Raw genomic sequence first — 18,724 nt, 5'->3', positions numbered from 1 at the left:
TCACTTAGGTCTGTTCAGTGTGACTTACTCCCAGGAGAGCACTCTTAGGTTCAAACTGTGAGTCCTTTAACTGCGCTGATCATGTTAACTTTTCCTGTGCAGTTTACCTCTAATTAGTGTCTTAACTGCAAATTCTCCCCTGCCCAATTCACAGGGGCCATCTGTAATTTTGGGCAGATTTTGTCTGTTTTTTACAGTTTACTTTAAGAATTTTAAGAAGGCTGAAAGGACGCAGCACGCAGAACTATTTGTTGATCGATACTCATCACAAAATTTTTAAAACGGCATGCTTCTCTTTTCTTTTAACTCACATGGATGTGAGGGTGATCTGGCTGTGACATCTGTCACCCCATTGATCGCCAGGGTTGATTCGGCTGATCTGGCTGGCTAGGCGGGTGTCCCCTACCTCCCTCGACGCTCCATGTGCGTCCCTCCCGAAGCTGCGCGCTCGGTGGAAGAGGATGACCATCCCAGATTGACGGAGTGTACCATTCTTCGGTCAAGGGTATACGATAGCTGCGCTCCAACTCACATGCAAATAAACTTCTTTATGGACTTCCACCCCCCCTTGCTTTCCTTCAGAACATCTTCGTATCTGAGATGCTGATACCTTGACGTCTTCATGGGATTTCTGCAACAGCCTTCCTCGCAGTTGGAATTCTGAGGCAGAAATAATCATGCCTGAGATAAAAGTCACTCCCTTGGGTAAGCGATGTGAACATTGTTGTCTGTTTTACAATCTGTGTTGGGGACGGATAGGGGTATGTTCTTAAAACGTACGGTCTTTCAGAATGCCCTACTCTGTCCAGGGTTTCCTTCATATGAAAGGCAAGACATTCAGAGAACAACAACCCATGGTACAGATAAATGTGTTTCGTTTACTGAAAAGGTCCCTTTGTGGAAAAAAATAGCATACCCTGTATGTTCTACACAGCTGAGCATTTTGAGAACACTATGGCTGTTTATGCCTGGTAATTAGCAGTGCGTTCCAGGCTGAAGTGCCCCGCATATTTGTTTTTATTTTTTCACACTGAACTTCGCATTTCTTAAGAGCCCCTTTAACGCGACCTTTTGTATTTGCTCCGCCCCTGCATCGAAGCATTTACTGAAGGAACCATGAAAAATCACAGCCACAGCTTAGCTGTGCAAACAACCATTGCCACTGGCTGTGCAAACGAAGGAGCAGGCGAGTGAGGGGGGTGGAATTTGTGTGACTTTCTCCTCTTGCATCGGGACCGTGAATAGTCATTTTAAAGGGCGGATTTAAAAAAGCAGCTTTAAGCAAGCGTCAAAATCGACCCTGCATAAATGCCCTATGGCAGCCTTGTGAGGATTTCAGGCAACTCATTCACCGTCTCTTGGCCTTTCAGGAGCAGGCCAAGATGTGGGCCGCAGCTGCATTTTGGTGTCCATTGCAGGAAAGAACATCATGCTGGACTGCGGGATGCACATGGGTTATAACGATGACGTAAGTTTGAGGGGGGATGCCAAGAGGGGGCGCGGGCGCAACTGATGGCCGGTGGAAGAGGAAATCCTGGCTAGGTCAGTGCAGCTGCCCCGCTTGTATCTTCCAGAGGCGGTTTCCTGACTTCTCGTATATCACTCAGAATGGAAGGCTGACCGACTTCCTGGACTGTGTAATCATCAGGTGGGCAAATCTCTGTTAAGATATCATATTTCAGGATCATTCGCTGCCTGGTAAAATGGATTAGTTGACTGGCTTCCTATTGAATGGGGTTTCACAGAAAGTGCTGAAAATCGTAACATGGTCCAGTCGACCTTCTGAAGAAGTGAACGGTAGTTATCTAATGATGTATCAACATGAAAAACACCCCCCCCCCGAAAAATAAATAAAGTTTACTACCCCCCATGGTTTATTATGGGATGGCTAGATGATCTTAGCTTTAGCCAATAGAACGAAGAATTGTGCTTGCCTTATAAGGAATATGCATTCGTCAAATGGGATTAAGGTATAAATTGGGCACGCCTTGAGTGGGAGGGTGTGGTTGGCTTTTGGTTGCTTGGGCACCTATTTGTGATCACAAACAAACCTTTTCCTTTCACCCCCTTGGTGTGGTTATTGGCTTTACGACACCAGGGCCCAATCCCATTTATGGTAACAGCTAGTGAGTCAAAGTCAAATTTATTGTATAAGGCCATAGGCCATTATAATCTAAAGCAATATAATAGCAGAACTAAACAATTTAACAGCAAATTAACGTATACAGTATCATTAAAAGGAATACAAAAGTTAAAAAAATTGAAGTTTGCCCATTTGGCTCTATCCAGTTTTTCCACTTTTTGTGATTTGCTTCGCCCTGATTTTCTTGGCTGCTAGGCCGTACAGTGCCATTTTTTGAGAAATATAAGGATCTATATCTGATAACAAATGGATTAGTCTGTCAGCATCAGATGATAATATTTATGGTAACCTGTCCCTTCCCAGTCACTTTCATCTGGACCATTGTGGGGCCCTGCCGTATTTCAGCGAGATGGTCGGCTACGACGGGCCCATTTACATGACCCACCCGACCAAGGCCATCTGCCCCATCCTGCTAGAGGACTACAGGAAAATCACTGTGGACAAGAAAGGAGAGACGAACTTCTTCACTTCTCAGATGATCAAGGACTGTATGAAGAAAGTGGTGGCTGTCCATCTTCATCAGACAGTCCAGGTAAGAGAGCTCCATCTCCGACTGGTACTGATGTCTCCGTCAATGTTAACCTCTGGCAAAGCAGGGCAAAACCAGCCAATCTCGATTCCTAGCGGTTTCATGTGGGTGGCCGCGGTCTTTCAAGTGACTTGGCCCTGAGCCGCTGAGGATTTCCGCCCTTGACTGTTCTGGAGATGTGCTGGGACCGCTTCAAGACTTGGATCCGTTCGGCTTGTCCTTGCAGGTGGACGACGAGCTGGAGATCAAGGCATACTACGCGGGGCACGTTCTCGGGGCGGCCATGTTCCAGATCAAAGTGGGCAGCGAGTCGGTGGTTTATACGGTAAGTGCATGGCTGCATCGTCCCAGCTGGGGCCGTTTCATATTCACTGGGTGTGCCAAATAATTTGCAATGATTAAGAAGGGTTTGTTTGCTCTTTGTTTCATTAGGGTGACTATAACATGACTCCAGACCGACACTTGGGGTAAGTGAGAGAAGCTGTCAGTGGTCATGGGTGTATTTTTTCAGTGGTGGAAGCATTAGGGAGGTCATCATCTTAGTTTCATCGTACATTATGAGTCTCCCACATGAATCAATAACTCATGGTTCTCTCTGACATGGTTGTTCAGACATTTTTGCACACTCGTCCATTCCTCGCGGTTTGTACTGTCCATCCTTTTCTCCTGTCAATCACACAGATATCCCACTTCCTTGGTCAGTGATTCTCAGGTTTTAACCCTTTCCCGTGATTCCCTTCCCCTCCTCTCCAAACTGAGTTGGTCAGTACTGCTTTAAAGACAGAGAACAGAGGGAAACGGTCTGTCTTTAAAACTGTTTTGCCTCCCATATTTCAAGAAGGAAACCCTGCTCAGTATACTATATTAAAATCGTGGGATCCAGTCATTCTCTCACATGCTATCCCATTCTCTCACATGCTGCATTGAGATGCAGTGGTGTACAGTGGTTAGAGGGTTAGGATCAGGGAGTCTTGGGTTCAACTTAGCCATAAAGCTCGCTGGTTGATCTGTGGCACTTTTTCTCAGCCATATCTACCCTCACGGGGTGCGCAAGGATACAAATTGAGCTCCCCGGAGGAAGGGTGGGAAAAAAATGATAGGCAAAAATTAAATATGGAACAGAATTGCATCTCGAACACTGATTTCAAGCACTGCATGTTTGGCGAGTGTTTGATGCCAAGGTCATAGAGTCAGACCTTGGCCAGATCCATTTCAGGGGCCTGGTGGGACCTGCGGGAACTTCAAGCCTTCTCGGTGCTCTTTTGTCTTCAGAGCTGCCTGGATCGATAAATGCCGTCCCGACCTTCTCATTTCCGAGTCCACCTACGCCACGACCATCAGAGATTCCAAGCGCTGCCGAGAGCGGGACTTCTTGAAGAAGGTCCACGAAACCGTTGAGCGAGGAGGAAAAGTATGTATCTTTTAAAAAGGAGCCCCCCACCCCGCTTTTCTGATGAAGGATCTCCAAGGCAGTTCATTAGATTTGCTCTTGAATAGCCTGGGCTTTGACTGCAGGAACATCTAAGCATCTCCCCCCCTTTGCTTTCTTCTCTGCAGGTGCTGATTCCGGTGTTTGCTTTGGGCCGTGCTCAGGAGCTCTGCATCTTACTGGAGACCTTCTGGTAAGAAGGCACATCATTTGTTTTCCCTTTGATTCTGTCTTGAACACATGAAGCTGCCTTCTACTGAATCGGACCCTTGGTCCATCGAAGTCAGTATTGTCTACTCAGACTGGCAGCGGCTCTCCAGGATGTCAGGCAGGGGTCTTTCCCATCACCTACCTGCCTGGTCCCTTCAACTAGAGATGCCGGGGATTGAACCTGGGACTCTCTGCATGCCAAGCAGATGCTCTGCCACTGAGCCACAGCCCCTCTCAATGACAGTAACCAAAAAAGACCTTTCATGGGGCAGAGCTGGGTTTTGGGTACCTCAACCCCCCCCACGGACTCCTCCCGTTTCCATGACAACAACCCCGTCTTCTCCTCTCCTCCCGCAGGATGCTGCGCGCCCCGCTCTTACCTGCCCTGCAAAGCCCACATGGCGCATGCGCAGCACTCTCCACCGGCGCATCCTACCCCGCTGCGCAATTTGCGCATGCGCGCTCCAAAACCAACATGTTTTGTCTTTTTCCACGTAATAAACTCACACAATTCGAGCGTCCCGGTCTCTTCTTGCTCACGGCCTCCTTTCTAAGGCTGCCATTTCCCCCTGCTTTCTTTCAGGCCCTTCTCTCCGCCCGCCCCCAAGCCAATAGAGAGCGCGCCCTCCCGAGCTGAGTCACTTCTTGGTTCCTATTGCTAGGCGGCCGCCTGCTCGTCCTTACATCCTATTGGCTAGGGCGAGCAGGAGGCCCGCCCTCTTGCTTTTCCTACTGGCCGGGGATTGAACCTGAGACCTTCTGCATGCCAATCAGATGCTCTACAAACTGAGCCACGGCCCCTCCCACAGTTTTGCTCTCTTGGATTCTGCCTTGGTCCTTCCGTCTCCCTTGGACTCTCTGCCTGTTTTTTTTTAATATGGAACTGTTTTTGAAATTACGTTTTAATAATTAACTTATTTGAGTTACAATACTTTCTATTCTCAATATATCTTCATATCCGATGGCATATTTATTAGAGAATCATTACTACATAAATCATTCTTATTCTGTTTTGATTTAATTCTATTCTTAATTTTTTAACTATATAATTTAAAAAACCATTCAATTTTTCCTGAAATTCTGAAATTGGTGTGTATAAAAGATGTTAGTTTTGCCATAGTTACATATTCTGTTAACTTGTTCATCCATTCAGTCAGATCTGGGTATTTCTCTGCTTTCTGTTTTGCTGCACATGTTACTCTTGCTGCTGACTCTCTGCCCGTTGAAGAAAGAGCTCTGTTTCTTCTCTCATAATTTTTACTCCAGAATCTCCTCTGTGTTTGTGTGACGGTTGGGTGGGAGTGCAGACAGAGCTCAAAAAGGTGGCTGTTCAGGTTCTGCAGGGTGTGGGCATGTGAGCACAACCGAGTCTCTTTCTCATCCTGGGTACCCTCTGCCTGCTGTCCTAAACCGTGCCAGGAACCACATTGATTCCATCTCTCCTTCCCCTCTTTCCCTCTGAAGGGAACGCATGAACTTGAAAGCTCCCATCTACTTCTCGACGGGGTTGACTGAGAAGGCCAATCACTATTACAAGCTCTTCATCACATGGACCAACCAGAAGATCCGGAAGACCTTTGTCCAAAGAAACATGTTTGAGTTCAAACACATCAAGGCCTTTGACCAGGCCTTTGCTGACAACCCGGGACCGATGGTTGGTACTGTTGGAGTTTGCAAGGCATGGTTAAAGCCCTGATGTGATCGTGTGGAGGTGGAGGGATGCCATGGGGGATCAGGGACTTCCATTTTGGGCAGTTTTAAATACAAAGCCCATTATGTGGTAGTGCTGGGCAGAATATTTCCCCCCCTTTTTAATACTTCTTTCTTCCTCCTTCTACGTAGCCAGTGTGGCCTAGTGGTTAAGAGTGGTGGACTCTTAATCTGGATAACCAGGTTCGATTCCCCACTCCTCCACATGAAGCCTGCTGGGTGACCTTGGGCTAGTCACAGTTCTCTCCAAATTCTCTCAGCCCCCACCTACCTCACAAGGTGCCTGTTTTGGGGAGGGGAAAGGACTGTGATTGTGTGCCACTTTGAGACTCCTTAAGGTAGAGAAAAGCGGGGTATAAAATCAAATTCTTCTAATATTCACCACGCTCTTGATTTTTTAATGATTTTTGTAAAAAGGCACTGTTTTTAAAGTAGCTGCATAGAACAAAGTGTTCAAGTCAAAAACGTGTTTACAAAGCTTATCTTCTAACCTCTTAGGGGGTTAGTGAGGAACTTGTTTTAGTTAGAAAACGAAAATGGAGGTTCTTGGAAACCAGCTCCCCCTGACGCTGCACACTTTTCTTGTTGGCCTTTCTAGGTTGTCTTTGCCACCCCGGGGATGCTTCACGCAGGACAGTCCCTACATATCTTCAAGAAATGGGCCGGAAATGAGAAGAACATGGTAGGAAAGCCTCTCGACACTTGCAAATGTTTGTTTGTTTCAAGAGAAGCGCTTTTATAATCCATTTCTTTTTATCGCGGTTTGAAACGGCGAGCCACTTCCTTCTGGATTCTCTTCCTCAGGTGATCATGCCCGGATACTGCGTGCAAGGGACGGTGGGCCACAAAATTCTGGGTGGACAACGCAAGTTGGAAATGGAGGGGAGACAGAGTGTGAGTTTAACGTTTTGACGAGGAAATTTCCTTATTTGTAGTCATATTTATGAATTGCCTTAAAAAAAAAACCGGACAAGGTGTACAGCAAAACAAAAACCCAACAACACTAAAAACATGCAGAGCCCCAGATCTGGAAGATAGTTCCAGGTGCACAGCCATGTTCGTCTGCAGTAGAAGAGCAAGCTTTGAGTCCAGTTGTTGTAGCCCCTCAATTTTGTCATCTGAATCCCTCCTTGCCTACAATGCATCCAAAAGAAACCTGGTAAAGTTCCCCCCAGCTGTAGCCGGATGGCCCGAGCTTAGCCTAACCTCATCCAATTTCAGGGTCAGCCCTGGTTTGTAAGAACATAAGAAAGGCCATGCTGGATCAGATCGATGCCCATCAAGTCCAGCCGTCTGTTCACACAGTGGCCAACCACGTGCCTCTAGGAAGCCCGCAGACAAGACGACTGCAGCAGCATTGTCCTGCCTGTGTTCCACAGCCCCTAATATAATAGGCATGCTCCTCTGATCCTGGAGAGAATAGGTATGCATCATGGCTAGTATCCATTTTGACTAGTAGCCATGGATAGCCCTCTCCTCCATGAACATGTCCATTCCCCTCGTCAAGCCTTCCAAGTTGGCAGCTATCACCACACCCTGGGGCAGGGAGTTCCACAGTTTAACTATGCATTGTGCAAAGACACTTGTAGTTGGATGGGAGACCACCAAGGAAGGCAGACAACAGCAAACCAGTTAATCTGCCTGGACCTGGATGGCCCAGGCTAGCCTGATCTCATCACATTTTGGAAGTCAAGCAGGGTCAGCGTGGTTAGTACTTGGATGGGAAACCACCAAGGACGTGCAGGGTTGCCACACAGAGGCAGGCAGCGGCAAACCCACCTCTGTTTGCCTCAGCTTTGACTTGGCGGCACTTTACACACCCAAAGATCCAACCCTGAGCTGCAAATGGAGACAGCCTGGCAACCGCCTGCTTGGCGTGGGTGTCAGCGGACCACGTTTCTGGTGCCTGGTGCCAGTGGCTGAAGTCCTGTCTGTCTGTCTTGTGCCTTCCAGCTAGAAGTGAAGTTGCAGGTGGAGTACATGTCCTTCAGCGCCCACGCAGATGCCAAAGGCATCATGCAGCTCATCCGCCAGGCCGAGCCGCGCAATGTCCTCTTAGTCCACGGCGAGGCAAAGAAGATGGAGTTCCTGAAGCAGAAGATCGAGCAGGAGTTCCGTACGTCCACCCTACAGTGGGATTTTTCTTGCCCCTGATTCCCCCACTCTCCAAGGCCTCTTCGTGTTTTGCAGAGCTGCTCTGTCAAGTTACCAGTTGAGGACTGGCTTGCTTCCTGTCCTGTAGTCAGTTCACCTGGGTGACTAATCCGCCAAGCACCCTGCCGCCCTAGGTGGCGACTAAATTTTCAGTGGGGAATCATGTGATCGAGTGAAGGCTGAAATGCCAGTGGCCATTGACTGAGGTTGCGAGTGTGGGCAGAAGGCTGGAGAGCCAGCATGGTGTAGTGGTTAAGAGTGGTGGTTAGGAGCAGTGGAGTCTGATCTGGAGAACCGGGTTTGATTCCCCACTCCTCCACACGAAGCCAGCTAGGCGACCCTGGGCTAGTCACACTCTCTGAGCCCCACCTACCTCACCGGGTGTCTGTTGTGGGAAGGGAAAGCGTTTGTAAGCCGGTTTGAGTCTCCCTTAAGTGGAAGAGAAAGTCGGCATATAAAAACCAACTCTTCTTCTTCCTTCCTGCCAACCTGAGCTGCAGCTGAGGCTCTGGCAGAGCTCTCCAACTTAATTTTCTTTGGTGGCTCCCTTCCCTTTTGTGTGTTTCTGGGCTCGGCCGTGGGCTCAGCTGCAGCTGAGGTTCCTAACTTGTCCAGAGAGGTAACACCGGTAGGATGAGAGAGGCCTTTGCCCATGGGAGAAAATGGCCCAGGTGTCAGATGGGGGAGGTCTTGTGAACAGTGGCCCAAATGGGTCTGGGCTCCAGGCTGAGCCTGTGAGGCTTACGCAGTCCTCCGGAGGTCTATGGCAGTGCTGAGTCTGCACCCATTATTTGTCCTGCACCCATTATTTGTTCCAAGGCTCTCGGTGTACTAGATTCTCCCTTCATTTAATCCTCACAATGACCCTGTGAGGTAGGTTAGGCAGACAGAGAGAGAGAGAGCTTCGTGGCTGAGAGAGGATTTGAACGAGGGTCTCCCAGATCCTGGTCTGGCCCTCCCAACCACACAAAAGTAAAATCTACAGCTGTACTTTCCTGATTTTTTGGAAATGCTACTGCTTTCCAATAGGAGCCCCCTGGCACAGAGTGGTAAGCTGCAGTACTGCAGTCCGAGCTCTGCTCACGACCTGAGTTCAATCCCAACAGAAGTCGGTTTCAGGTAGCCGACTCAAGGTTGACTCAGCCTTCCATCCTTCCGAGGTCGGTCAAATGAGTACCCAGCTTGCTGGGGGTAAAGGGAAGATGACTGGGGAAGGCATTGGCAAATTACCCCGTAAACAAAGTCTGCCTAGTCGGGATGTGACGACACCCCATGGGTCAGGAATGACCTGGTGCTTGAACAGGAGACCTTTACCTTTTTACTGCTTGCCAAGCCTGTTTTTCAGCTCTAAAGATTCAGTACCCCCCTCCCTAATAGTCCCTGTCTTTGTGTTTCTCTCGCACACAGACATCAACTGCCACATGCCTGCAAACGGAGAGACGGTGACCGTTTTCACCAGCCCCAACATCCCGGTGGACGTTTCCCTTGGGCTTCTGAAGCGAGAACTCGCGATCGGTAAGACTCCGGGTCGCCACCTTTTGGAGGCGGCACATCTCAATAGGGTGCCAGTTCTTTTGTTCTCCGGGCCAGAGAACAACAAACCTGATGTCTGTAAGGAGAAGGGGAGGGTTCCAGTGGTTCTACAGTCAGCTGGCACATCTTGAGCACCACAAGCAGAGGCCTTAGGGGGACCATTGGGGTTGAATGTGAAGTCTGAGGTCCCTTGAGCAGTGGTTGTGTTTCCTGTCTTGTGGCGGGGTACCGTGGAATTTGGACCAGTGACAGATGGTGACTGCAGAGTGGTTCAGAGATAGAGCATCTGCTCGGCCTGCAGAAGGTCCCAGGTTCAATCCCCAGCATCCATTTGAAAGGGCCAGGCAGAGGTGATGTGAGAGACCTCGGCCTGAGATCCCAGAAAGCCAGTGCCAGTCTGAGTAGACAGTCCTGACCTTGATGGGCCCAGGGTCTGATTCAGTAGAAGGCAGCTTCACGTGTTGCTTAATGGCTCTGCCTTTCTCTCTTTTGCCTCCAGGTCCCTTGCCGGATTCCAAGAAGCCCAAACTCATGCACGGCACGCTGATCATAAAGGACAATGTAAGCAAAAGGAGCAAAAGAAGACTGAGAGCCAGCTTGGTGTAGTGGCTAAGAGTGGTGGTTTGGAGCGGTGGAGTCTGATCTGGAGAACCAGGTTTGATTCCCCACTCCTCCACATGAAGCCAGCTGGGTGACGTTGGGCTAGTCCTGGTGGCATAGCCTCCCTAATGAGATCAGGGCCCTGCGGGACCTTCAGGAGTTCAGCAGGGCCTGCAAGACGGAGCTATTCCGCTGGGCTTATGGTTGAGGCCAGCGATGGTTCTCATTATAATTATTGGCCTCCCTGGTCCTTTCCCCCCCTTTCCCCACTGCTGAGCACCACCCCTTCTATACCACCTTAGAGTGTGGTTAGATTAATTTTATTACAAATTTCTGTCTCTGGAGTTTTGGCACCATTGAGGGGCATTATTGGGCTATTTCAAATTGTATTTTAAAGGGTTATTGTTTTATTGTGTTTTTAGACTGTGTAAGCCGCTCTGAGCCCAACCTTCAGGTTGGGGAGAGCGGGGTATAAATGTAATAAATAATAATAATAATGGTCACAGCTCTCTTAGAGCTCTCTCAGCCCCACCTAGCTCACAGGGTGTCTGTTGTGGGGAGGGGAAGGGAAGGCGATTGTAAGCTGGTTTGATTCTGCCTTAAGTGGTAGAGAAAGTCGGCATATAAAAAACAACTCTTCTTCTTCTTGGTAGAATATCTACTGGAAAATAGGGTGACTTTTATCTCACACTCCGTAGCAAAATTTTGCTCTTATATCTGTTAGAAACAGAAAGTATTAATGATGAACAAAGACCTTACGGATTAATCTTCAGACTAGTAAGTATGGGTGAAGTGTTCTAAGTGGGAGCTGTATGGTTTTATCATAGGATGTATATTTTATGCTGGCCTTTGGCTGTAATAAAGATGATTTGATTTGAGCTGGAGGGGGGATTGTGACCTCTATTAACACTTCAGCCTGTGCTAACATACTTTTCTTGGCATGGGTTCAGACAACCAGATCTTCCACACGAAGCCTGCTGGGTGACCTTGGGCCAGTCACAGTTCTCTTAGAGCTCTCTCGGCCCCACCTAGCTCACAGGGTGTCTGTTGTGGGGAGAGGAAGGGAAGGCGATTGTAAGCTGGTTTGATTCTGCCTTAAGTGGTAGAGAAAGTCGGCATATAAAAAACAACTCTTCTTCTTCTTGGTAGAATATCTACTGGAAAATAGGGTGACTTTTATCTCACACTCCGTAGCAAAATTTTGCTCTTATATCTGTTAGAAACAGAAAGTATTAATGATGAACAAAGACCTTACGGATTAATCTTCAGACTAGTAAGTATGGGTGAAGTGTTCTAAGTGGGAGCTGTATGGTTTTATCATAGGATGTATATTTTATGCTGGCCTTTGGCTGTAATAAAGATGATTTGATTTGAGCTGGAGGGGGGATTGTGACCTCTATTAACACTTCAGCCTGTGCTAACATACTTTTCTTGGCATGGGTTCAGACAATCAGATCTTCCACACGAAGCCTGCTGGGTGACCTTGGGCCAGTCACAGTTCTCTTAGAGCTCTCTCGGCCCCACCTACCTCACAAGGTGTCTGTTGTGGGGAGGGGAAGGGAATATTGATCGTAAGCCGCTTTGAGAGGGCTTAAGGTAGAGAAAAGCAGGGTATAAAAACCAACTCCTCCTTCTCTCCCGGCAGAGCTTCCGCCTGGTCTCTCCGGAGCAAGCCCTCAAGGAGCTGGGGCTGGGGGAACACCAGTTGCGCTTCACCTGCCGCATCCACTTCCAGGACCCCCGCAAGGAGCATGAGACGGGGCTGCGCGTCTACAACCACCTGAAGAGGTGGGTGCTTGGGTTGGATGTCAGCACCCAGTAGTTTGGGGTCCGCCTGGTTTTTTTCCCCCTTCAATGTGATGCTGGGGCAAGGAGCCTCCTTAGGGAAGAGGAATTTAGCCTCCGGGAGGCAGGGAAGCAAGACAGAAGCTTTTGCCTTGTGGGGCAAGGCCGTGAGGTTTGGAGTCTCTCCAGGGGGCTCCTGTCGCAGATAGAAAAGTATAGCCCTGGGAGGCAGCATTGGGAACTCCACGTGTCCTCGTAGTCCATAATCTACGTGTAATCTACCTAAATTAAAAAGTAAAGGTCCCCTGTGCATGCCCCTTTACCCCCAGCATGCTGGGTACTCATTTTGCTGACCCCGGTAGGACGGAAGGCTGAGTCGACCTTGAGCCGGCGACCTGAAACCGACTTCCCTCGGGATTGAACTCAGGTGGTAAGCAGAGCTTTTGACTGCAGCTTGCCACTCTGGGCCACGGGGCTCATGTTACAAATGTATTACGTAGTCTCTGACAGATCAGGAGCTCCCCGTGTGGTCTCTGTTGTCGCCAGGCCGCTTCCACCGTCACTCACAGGAGCAAAGGAAGGTAAAAAGGTAAAGGTCCCCTGTTCAAGCACCAGGTCATTCCTGACCCATGGGGTGACGTCACATCCCGACGTTTCCTAGGCAGATTTTGTTTGCGGGGTGGCTTGCCAGTGCCTTCCCCAGTCATCTTCCCTTTACCCCCAGCAAGCTGGGTCCTCATTTTACCAACCTCTGAAGGATGGGAGGCTGAGTCGACCTAAATTAGGAGGTGTGAAATCTTCCTTTCTAATGGGGTTTGTTGGGGGGGGGGCAGCATTTTGGTGCCCCACTACTAACATGGGTCATAGGACTAGTGGTTTGTCTACACCCGGGGTCCATGGCGCCCGCCAAGTGTTTTAGGAAGTGGGCGGGGCCAGGTAGGGCTTTTGCCCCACAAGGCTTCTGATTGGAGCTTTGATTGGCTGTGCAGATTTTTAAATATGTTGCTTTGGCAGCGGCTGCCACCACAGCACAAAGATCTGCCCAGCGTGACTGGATTTAAACTGTGGCAATTATTTTGCGGCTGGCTCCTCCTCCTGTGGCAGCCATTTTGCTGCTGTGGCCTTCAGGCCGTGTCAGAATTCCAAAGGTGCCCACGTCTACACACTTTTGTGTTTGTCCCTTTGCCATATGGGGAGGCCAAACATCTCTGGGTCAGTATACCACCTCCCACCCCAACAATGTTTGGTGGTACAGAAGTATCCAGAAACACTCCATCCATGCCCAGATGCCCTCCCAGGTCAACTGTTCTGATTGTTGGTATTTTGGGGGGTGAAATCTTAAGCAACGTCACTCTGAATATGCACTTTTGTTTGTAGGATTTACCTGCCACTCTCCTGCTCGCGTTTATCTGCTGATAGACTGGAGGATGTGTGTGTTTCGGCTCCAGCCGTTGGATGCCTAAAACCTTTTGTTTGTATCTTGGGAGGGTGGGGCCGGAGAGAGCCCTAGAAAGGCCAATAGCTGGGAAGGACCCATAGCCCAGACTGTCTGCCTGCTGCCCCTCCAAGAAACATTCTGTACCCACGTGGTCCAAATTCTGCACCCAGAAAAGCAGAATGCCATTGTATAAATTGAACAATTCTGAGTAACTTCTTGGTGTTGCTAGCTGAGGGGAGGGACAGATGCCAGACTTTGAAACCTCCACATCCCACTAAAAACATGCCTGAAACGATAATAGTTTTCCAGTTGTTTTATTATTATTTAGCCAGCGTGGTGTAGTGGTTAAGAGCAGTGGCTTGGAGCGGTGGACTCTGATCTGGAGAACCGGGTTTGATTCCCCACTCCTCCACATGAGTGGCAGACGCTAATCTGGTGAACCGGGTTGGTTTCCCCACTCCTGCATGAAGCCAGCTGGGTGACCTTGGGCTAGTCACACTCTCTCAGCCCCACCTACCTCACAGGGTGTTGTGGGGAGGGGAAGGTGATTGTAAGCCAGTCTCCCTTAAGTGGTAGAGAAAGTCGACATATAAAAACCAACTTCTTCCACCCCCCTTCTCTTAACTCAGTGCCCCCATTTCCTGTCTTGGGTAATGGTTGCACCAAAGAAAAATGTGTATTAATGTTTAGAAAACAGATAGCAGAATGTTACAAAATTACATGTCTGATTATGGAAATTAGTTTTGGGTCTGGGTTTCGCCGGCTGTGGGATCTGCCGTGGAAAATGGGAACGAGACCTCCCTTTGCTCGTCTTTCCATAGCATCCTGAAGGACTATTCCGTACAGCACCTCTCTGACACTTCGATAATGGTGGAGTCCATCCTGATCCAGGTGACGGTCCAGTCGGAGGACCCGGCCACCAAACTCCTGCTGGTCTCGTGGACGTACCAGGTGAGGCTTAGTTTTGTGCTTTATGGTAAGACACGGGGACTCCATTCAGACAGGGCATCAAACCGAGGTTCTGCACGAGCCGTAATTCAGAAACCGATCTGCTTCTTCAGCTCCCAAGCGTGCCGCAGGCAAAGCCCCGCTTCGGAGCTTCTTCCTCCACTTCACTTCTCTTTCCCCTCTGCATTTGGCTTTGCTAGTTCACTCCTGTCTCTGGAAGGGGAGGGATGGGATGTGGTCTGTCAGTTCAGGCCTCCTCCAGCATGGTGTAGTGGTTAAGAGCGGTGGTTTGGAGCGGTGGACTCTGATCTGGAGAACTGGGTTTGATTCCCCCACTCCTCCACATGAAGCCAGCTGGGTGACCTTGGGCTAGTCACAGCTCTCTTAGAGCTCTCTCAGCCCCACCCACCTCACAGGGTGTCTGTTGTGGGATGGGGAAGGGAAGGTGATTGTAAGCCGGTTTGATTCTCCCTTAAGTGGTAGAGAAAGTTGGCATATAAAAACCAACTCTTCTTCTTCTTCTCCTTAACCACTGTTTGGTGCGACATCTGTCTCAGTTGGAGGTAGCCTGTTGTGGTCTCTGGCCAAATAAAAGCTGCACTGTGTGTCTTCATCCCATGTGAAGAAGATGTGGTTCTTAGACCCCGCTTTTCTCTACCGTAAGGAGTCTCAAAGCTGCTTACAATCCCAGTGCCTTCCTCTCCCCACAGTAGGCCCCTTGTGAGGTAGATGGGGCTGAGAGAGTTCTAAGACAACTGTTACCGGCCAAGGTAACCCAGCAGGCTTGATGTGGAGGAGTGGGGAATCAAACCCAGTCCTTCGGATTAGAGTTCGCTTCTCTTAACCACAACACCACGCTGTCCCTCTGAACCGCCCGGGGGAGAAAGCCACGCCCATGTGCACTTACGAGACCAGCTCCATCCTCCCTAAAACATCTAATCCAGGGGTGGGGAATCTTTTTTCTGCCAAGGGCCATTTGGATATTTATAACATCATTCGCGGGCCGCACATTCTGGCCCTGCCCCCTTTAACCCCTCCATTGTCGCCACTTCTGCCCCCAGCCCTCTTGTAGTGCAGAGGAAATACGTTTCTCCACAGCCCAGGTGGGAAAGGGTTAACATAGTTTCTTGGGTGGTCCTAGCAGCTCCATAGCTAATGACTCTTCTGCAAGGGGGAAAGGAGATTCCTTTTCTCGGCAAAACAAACATCCACCTTGAATAGAGGCTATTCCTGGCCGCGGGAGGGGGCGGATCGCCAGTCTTAGAGCTAGAGATCTGCCAGGACCCACGAAGGGCCAGACCAAATGATTTCGCGGGCCTTATACGGCCCCCGGGCCTGACGTTCCCCACCCCTGATCTAATCCTATACAAAAAAAAAAAAATCCTTAAGAGTTTGCTGTGTAAAGCCCATTACAGCAAAGAGATCACGCAGCACCTTTGGGTAACAGATTTATTAAGATTTACCCCACAATCTATCTGTTAGCATTCCAGCTGTGACGCTTTTATCGAAAGAAAGAAAAAGGAATCTGTGCTTTTCAGGCTAGCAGAGCAGTGTTGCAGTACTGAATTCCAACGCAAACTAAGAAAGAAGGCTGGAAAGATTTCAAAGAATGCTTTCTCCTTTTTGGTTTCCGCATCCAGGAAGAAGAGATGGGAAGCTACGTGACTTCTTTGCTGAAGAAGGCCCTGCCCCAAATCACAGCGTGACTCCCCCTCCCATGCCTTTTTTGGGGGAAGTCTTCCGTAAGCAGTAGGAGCAGGTGCACTGTAAATACCGTAGGTGTTTGGTTTATCTTTTAAAATAAATTTTAATTATGGTACCTTTGGCCTTTTCTGCTGGCGTGTACAGAGTGACTTACCAAGACAAAGGTCCCGTTCTGGATACTAATGCCCACTGCAGGTGCAGCAAATCTACTGGCAATTACCGCCCATGACTTTATTAATTTTCTTTTAAAAAGCTATGAAGCTGTTCGCTGTGCCCCAAACTCTCCAACGTTTCACAGACGAAAATAGGGACGCTCTTGTGGGCTTGGCACAGGAAGTGCCTTCTGCAGGATCAGACCGCTGGTCCCCCCAGCTCAGCATCGGCCCCCCCAAGCAGCAGCAAAAGGTCTTCCCCCATCCCTGAGGTCCTTGAGCCAGAGGCGCTCAGGACCTCTGGCCACAATCCCTGCAACTCGAGCGACGTCTCTCATAATACTAGAATGCGGGGTCACCTGCTGAAGCTGGAGGGTGAGAGATTCAAAACTGATCAAAGGAAGTATTTCTTCACACAACGCCTAGTTAAATTGTGAAACTTCCTGCCCCAGGATGTGGTGATGGCCACCAACTTGGAAGGCTTTAACAGGGGAGTGGGTATGTTTGTGGAGGAGAAGGCTATCCATGGCTACTACTAAAAATGGATACTAGTCATGATGCATACCTATTCTCTCCAGGATCAGAGGAGCATACTGAATATATTAGATGCTGTGGAACACAGGCAGGATGGTGCTGCTGCAGCCGTCTTATTTGGGGGTTTCCGAGAGGCCCCTGGTTGGCCACTGTGAGAACAGACTGCTGGACTTGATGGGCCTTGGACTGACCCAGCATGGCCTTTCTTATGTCTTCTTCTCTGCATTGAGGAAGCTAAATTTCCGTTTAAGGTCCGCCAAGCTGCTGCAACCTTCTCGACAACTTCAACTCATCCACGTCCAGTTGCTGCACTTGGCGAGCACATGGGAGCCTGCAGTTCCGTCTGCCGCTGATGGTGTAGACCTTGGTGGCCCTGGTTTGGAAAGGTAGCTGGCAGCGCCACCGCTTGCCAGCCGAAGTGAAGTAGTAAAGAATGGGATTCAGGCAGCAGTTGAAGCTGACCAGCGCTAAGGTGACCCGGCGCATTTGGTAAATGAAGGTGGCAAAGCGGCAGTTCTGGATGAGGCCGGCCCGCATCAGGAAGTGGAGCAGGTGGGTGAGGTGATAGGGGAGGAAGCAGGTTATGCAGATGAGGAGGATCAGGTAGATGGTCCCCAGGGCTTTCCTCTTGCGGGCACTGCGGGGGATGCGGGAGATGCGTCTGGCGATCAATGGGTAGCTGACCAAGATTACCACGAAGGGAATGGCGAAGCCGAACACCAGGGCGCAGACGTTGTAAGGCACCATCCGCCCCCTCCAGCTGCCCGCCCCAAAGCTTTCGAAACAGGCTGTCCTGTTGCTCTTGTGGGAGGTCAAAGGCCCCCCCAGGACCAGCGGCAGGGCAACGCCCACCGCTACCCCCCAGAGGAGGGCGGAGACTATCCCGTAGTGCACGCCCTTGATTCTGATGTATGTGAAAGGGTGGAGGACCGCCACGTAGCGGTCGACGCAGATGCAGGTGAAGAAGGCCATGCTGAGGTAGATGTTGACAAAGTACATGCTGCCGGTGACAGCGCAGGCCAGGTCGCTGAAGACCCAGTCGTTGCGGTTGAGGTGGTAGTGGACCCTGAACGGCAGGACGCAGACGAACATGGTGTCCACCACGGCCAAGTTGATGAGGTAGACAAAGGAACGGGGGGCACCGGCCGTCTTGCAGGTCAGGAGGTAGAAGGCTGCCATGTTTTCCAGCAGGCCCAAAACGAAGACCGTGCTGTAGACGGCAGGGAAGACGGAATACTGGAAGTCCGCTTGAAGGAGGCACTCGGAACTGGCGTTGGCCGGCGTCACATTGGCTGGCCTCTCCATTGCATCCAGAGTGGCTTCTGTTTTTCTCCACAAGATCTGAGGGCACTCAACGTGCCATCCTGACGAATTGGAAGATTCTGCTTGTGGAAGGGGTTCTTGTTCTTCCGGGTTAACAGGGAGGCTCCGTTTTCACAGGCAAGCAAGCTTGGGGTTAGTGCAAAGCGGAGCTGTAAAGTAGAGACAGAAGAACATTAAATTGGCAGGACTGAGAATATGGGAACAAGGGAGGGGCAGAGAAGGTTAAACATCCCTTCCCTGACCTTCACTAAAAAATGCAAGGATGCCCTGATACTGTCTGTCCTGTGGGGTAACCCTTGGGCAGCAGTTTGGGGAACTACCATTGCCTTAGATCAGTGGTTCCCAACCTGGGGTTCAATGTACCCCCCCAGGGGTACAAACCAGGATATTGAGGGGTACGTGAAAAAAAGTTGAATAATGGCGAGAAAAGGCATTTGAAATAATAGCAATTATATTAGTTACAAACATTTTGGTAATATGCAGAACATATAATTAGGAAAGCTGAATTAGATTTAGACGAAGTTGGAGTGAA

General features: G+C 49.6%; 2 protein-coding genes across 2 annotated transcripts in view; one reads left to right on the top strand and one right to left on the bottom strand.

The window, feature by feature from the left end:
• The first annotated feature begins 629 nt into the window (after positions 1–629).
• INTS11 (integrator complex subunit 11) overlaps positions 630–18,724 on the top strand; it is a 130,497-nt gene continuing 112,402 nt past the window's right edge. Inside the window, exons 1-17 of the mRNA XM_056864839.1 lie at positions 630–705; positions 1,371–1,468; positions 1,575–1,648; positions 2,447–2,675; positions 2,899–2,997; positions 3,105–3,139; positions 3,945–4,083; positions 4,230–4,294; positions 5,776–5,965; positions 6,620–6,703; positions 6,826–6,915; positions 7,975–8,137; positions 9,583–9,690; positions 10,208–10,269; positions 11,954–12,096; positions 14,353–14,482; positions 16,120–16,186. Of these exons, the coding sequence (XP_056720817.1) occupies positions 678–705; positions 1,371–1,468; positions 1,575–1,648; positions 2,447–2,675; positions 2,899–2,997; positions 3,105–3,139; positions 3,945–4,083; positions 4,230–4,294; positions 5,776–5,965; positions 6,620–6,703; positions 6,826–6,915; positions 7,975–8,137; positions 9,583–9,690; positions 10,208–10,269; positions 11,954–12,096; positions 14,353–14,482; positions 16,120–16,185 (1,803 nt within the window). The 5' untranslated portion in view covers positions 630–677 and the 3' untranslated portion in view covers position 16,186. The remainder of the gene's footprint in view (positions 706–1,370; positions 1,469–1,574; positions 1,649–2,446; positions 2,676–2,898; positions 2,998–3,104; positions 3,140–3,944; positions 4,084–4,229; positions 4,295–5,775; positions 5,966–6,619; positions 6,704–6,825; positions 6,916–7,974; positions 8,138–9,582; positions 9,691–10,207; positions 10,270–11,953; positions 12,097–14,352; positions 14,483–16,119; positions 16,187–18,724) is intronic.
• Positions 17,116–18,174, bottom strand: LOC130491726 (lysophosphatidic acid receptor 6-like). Its single transcript, XM_056865515.1, has one exon. It carries the CDS (start codon positions 18,172–18,174, stop codon positions 17,116–17,118), a length of 1,059 nt encoding a protein of 352 aa, XP_056721493.1.

This window comes from Euleptes europaea, chromosome 19, assembly GCF_029931775.1.
Source record: "Euleptes europaea isolate rEulEur1 chromosome 19, rEulEur1.hap1, whole genome shotgun sequence".
NCBI lineage: Eukaryota > Metazoa > Chordata > Lepidosauria > Squamata > Sphaerodactylidae > Euleptes > Euleptes europaea.
Note: the sequence above shows the minus strand (reverse complement) of the source record. Positions and strands in the feature narration are given on the sequence as shown.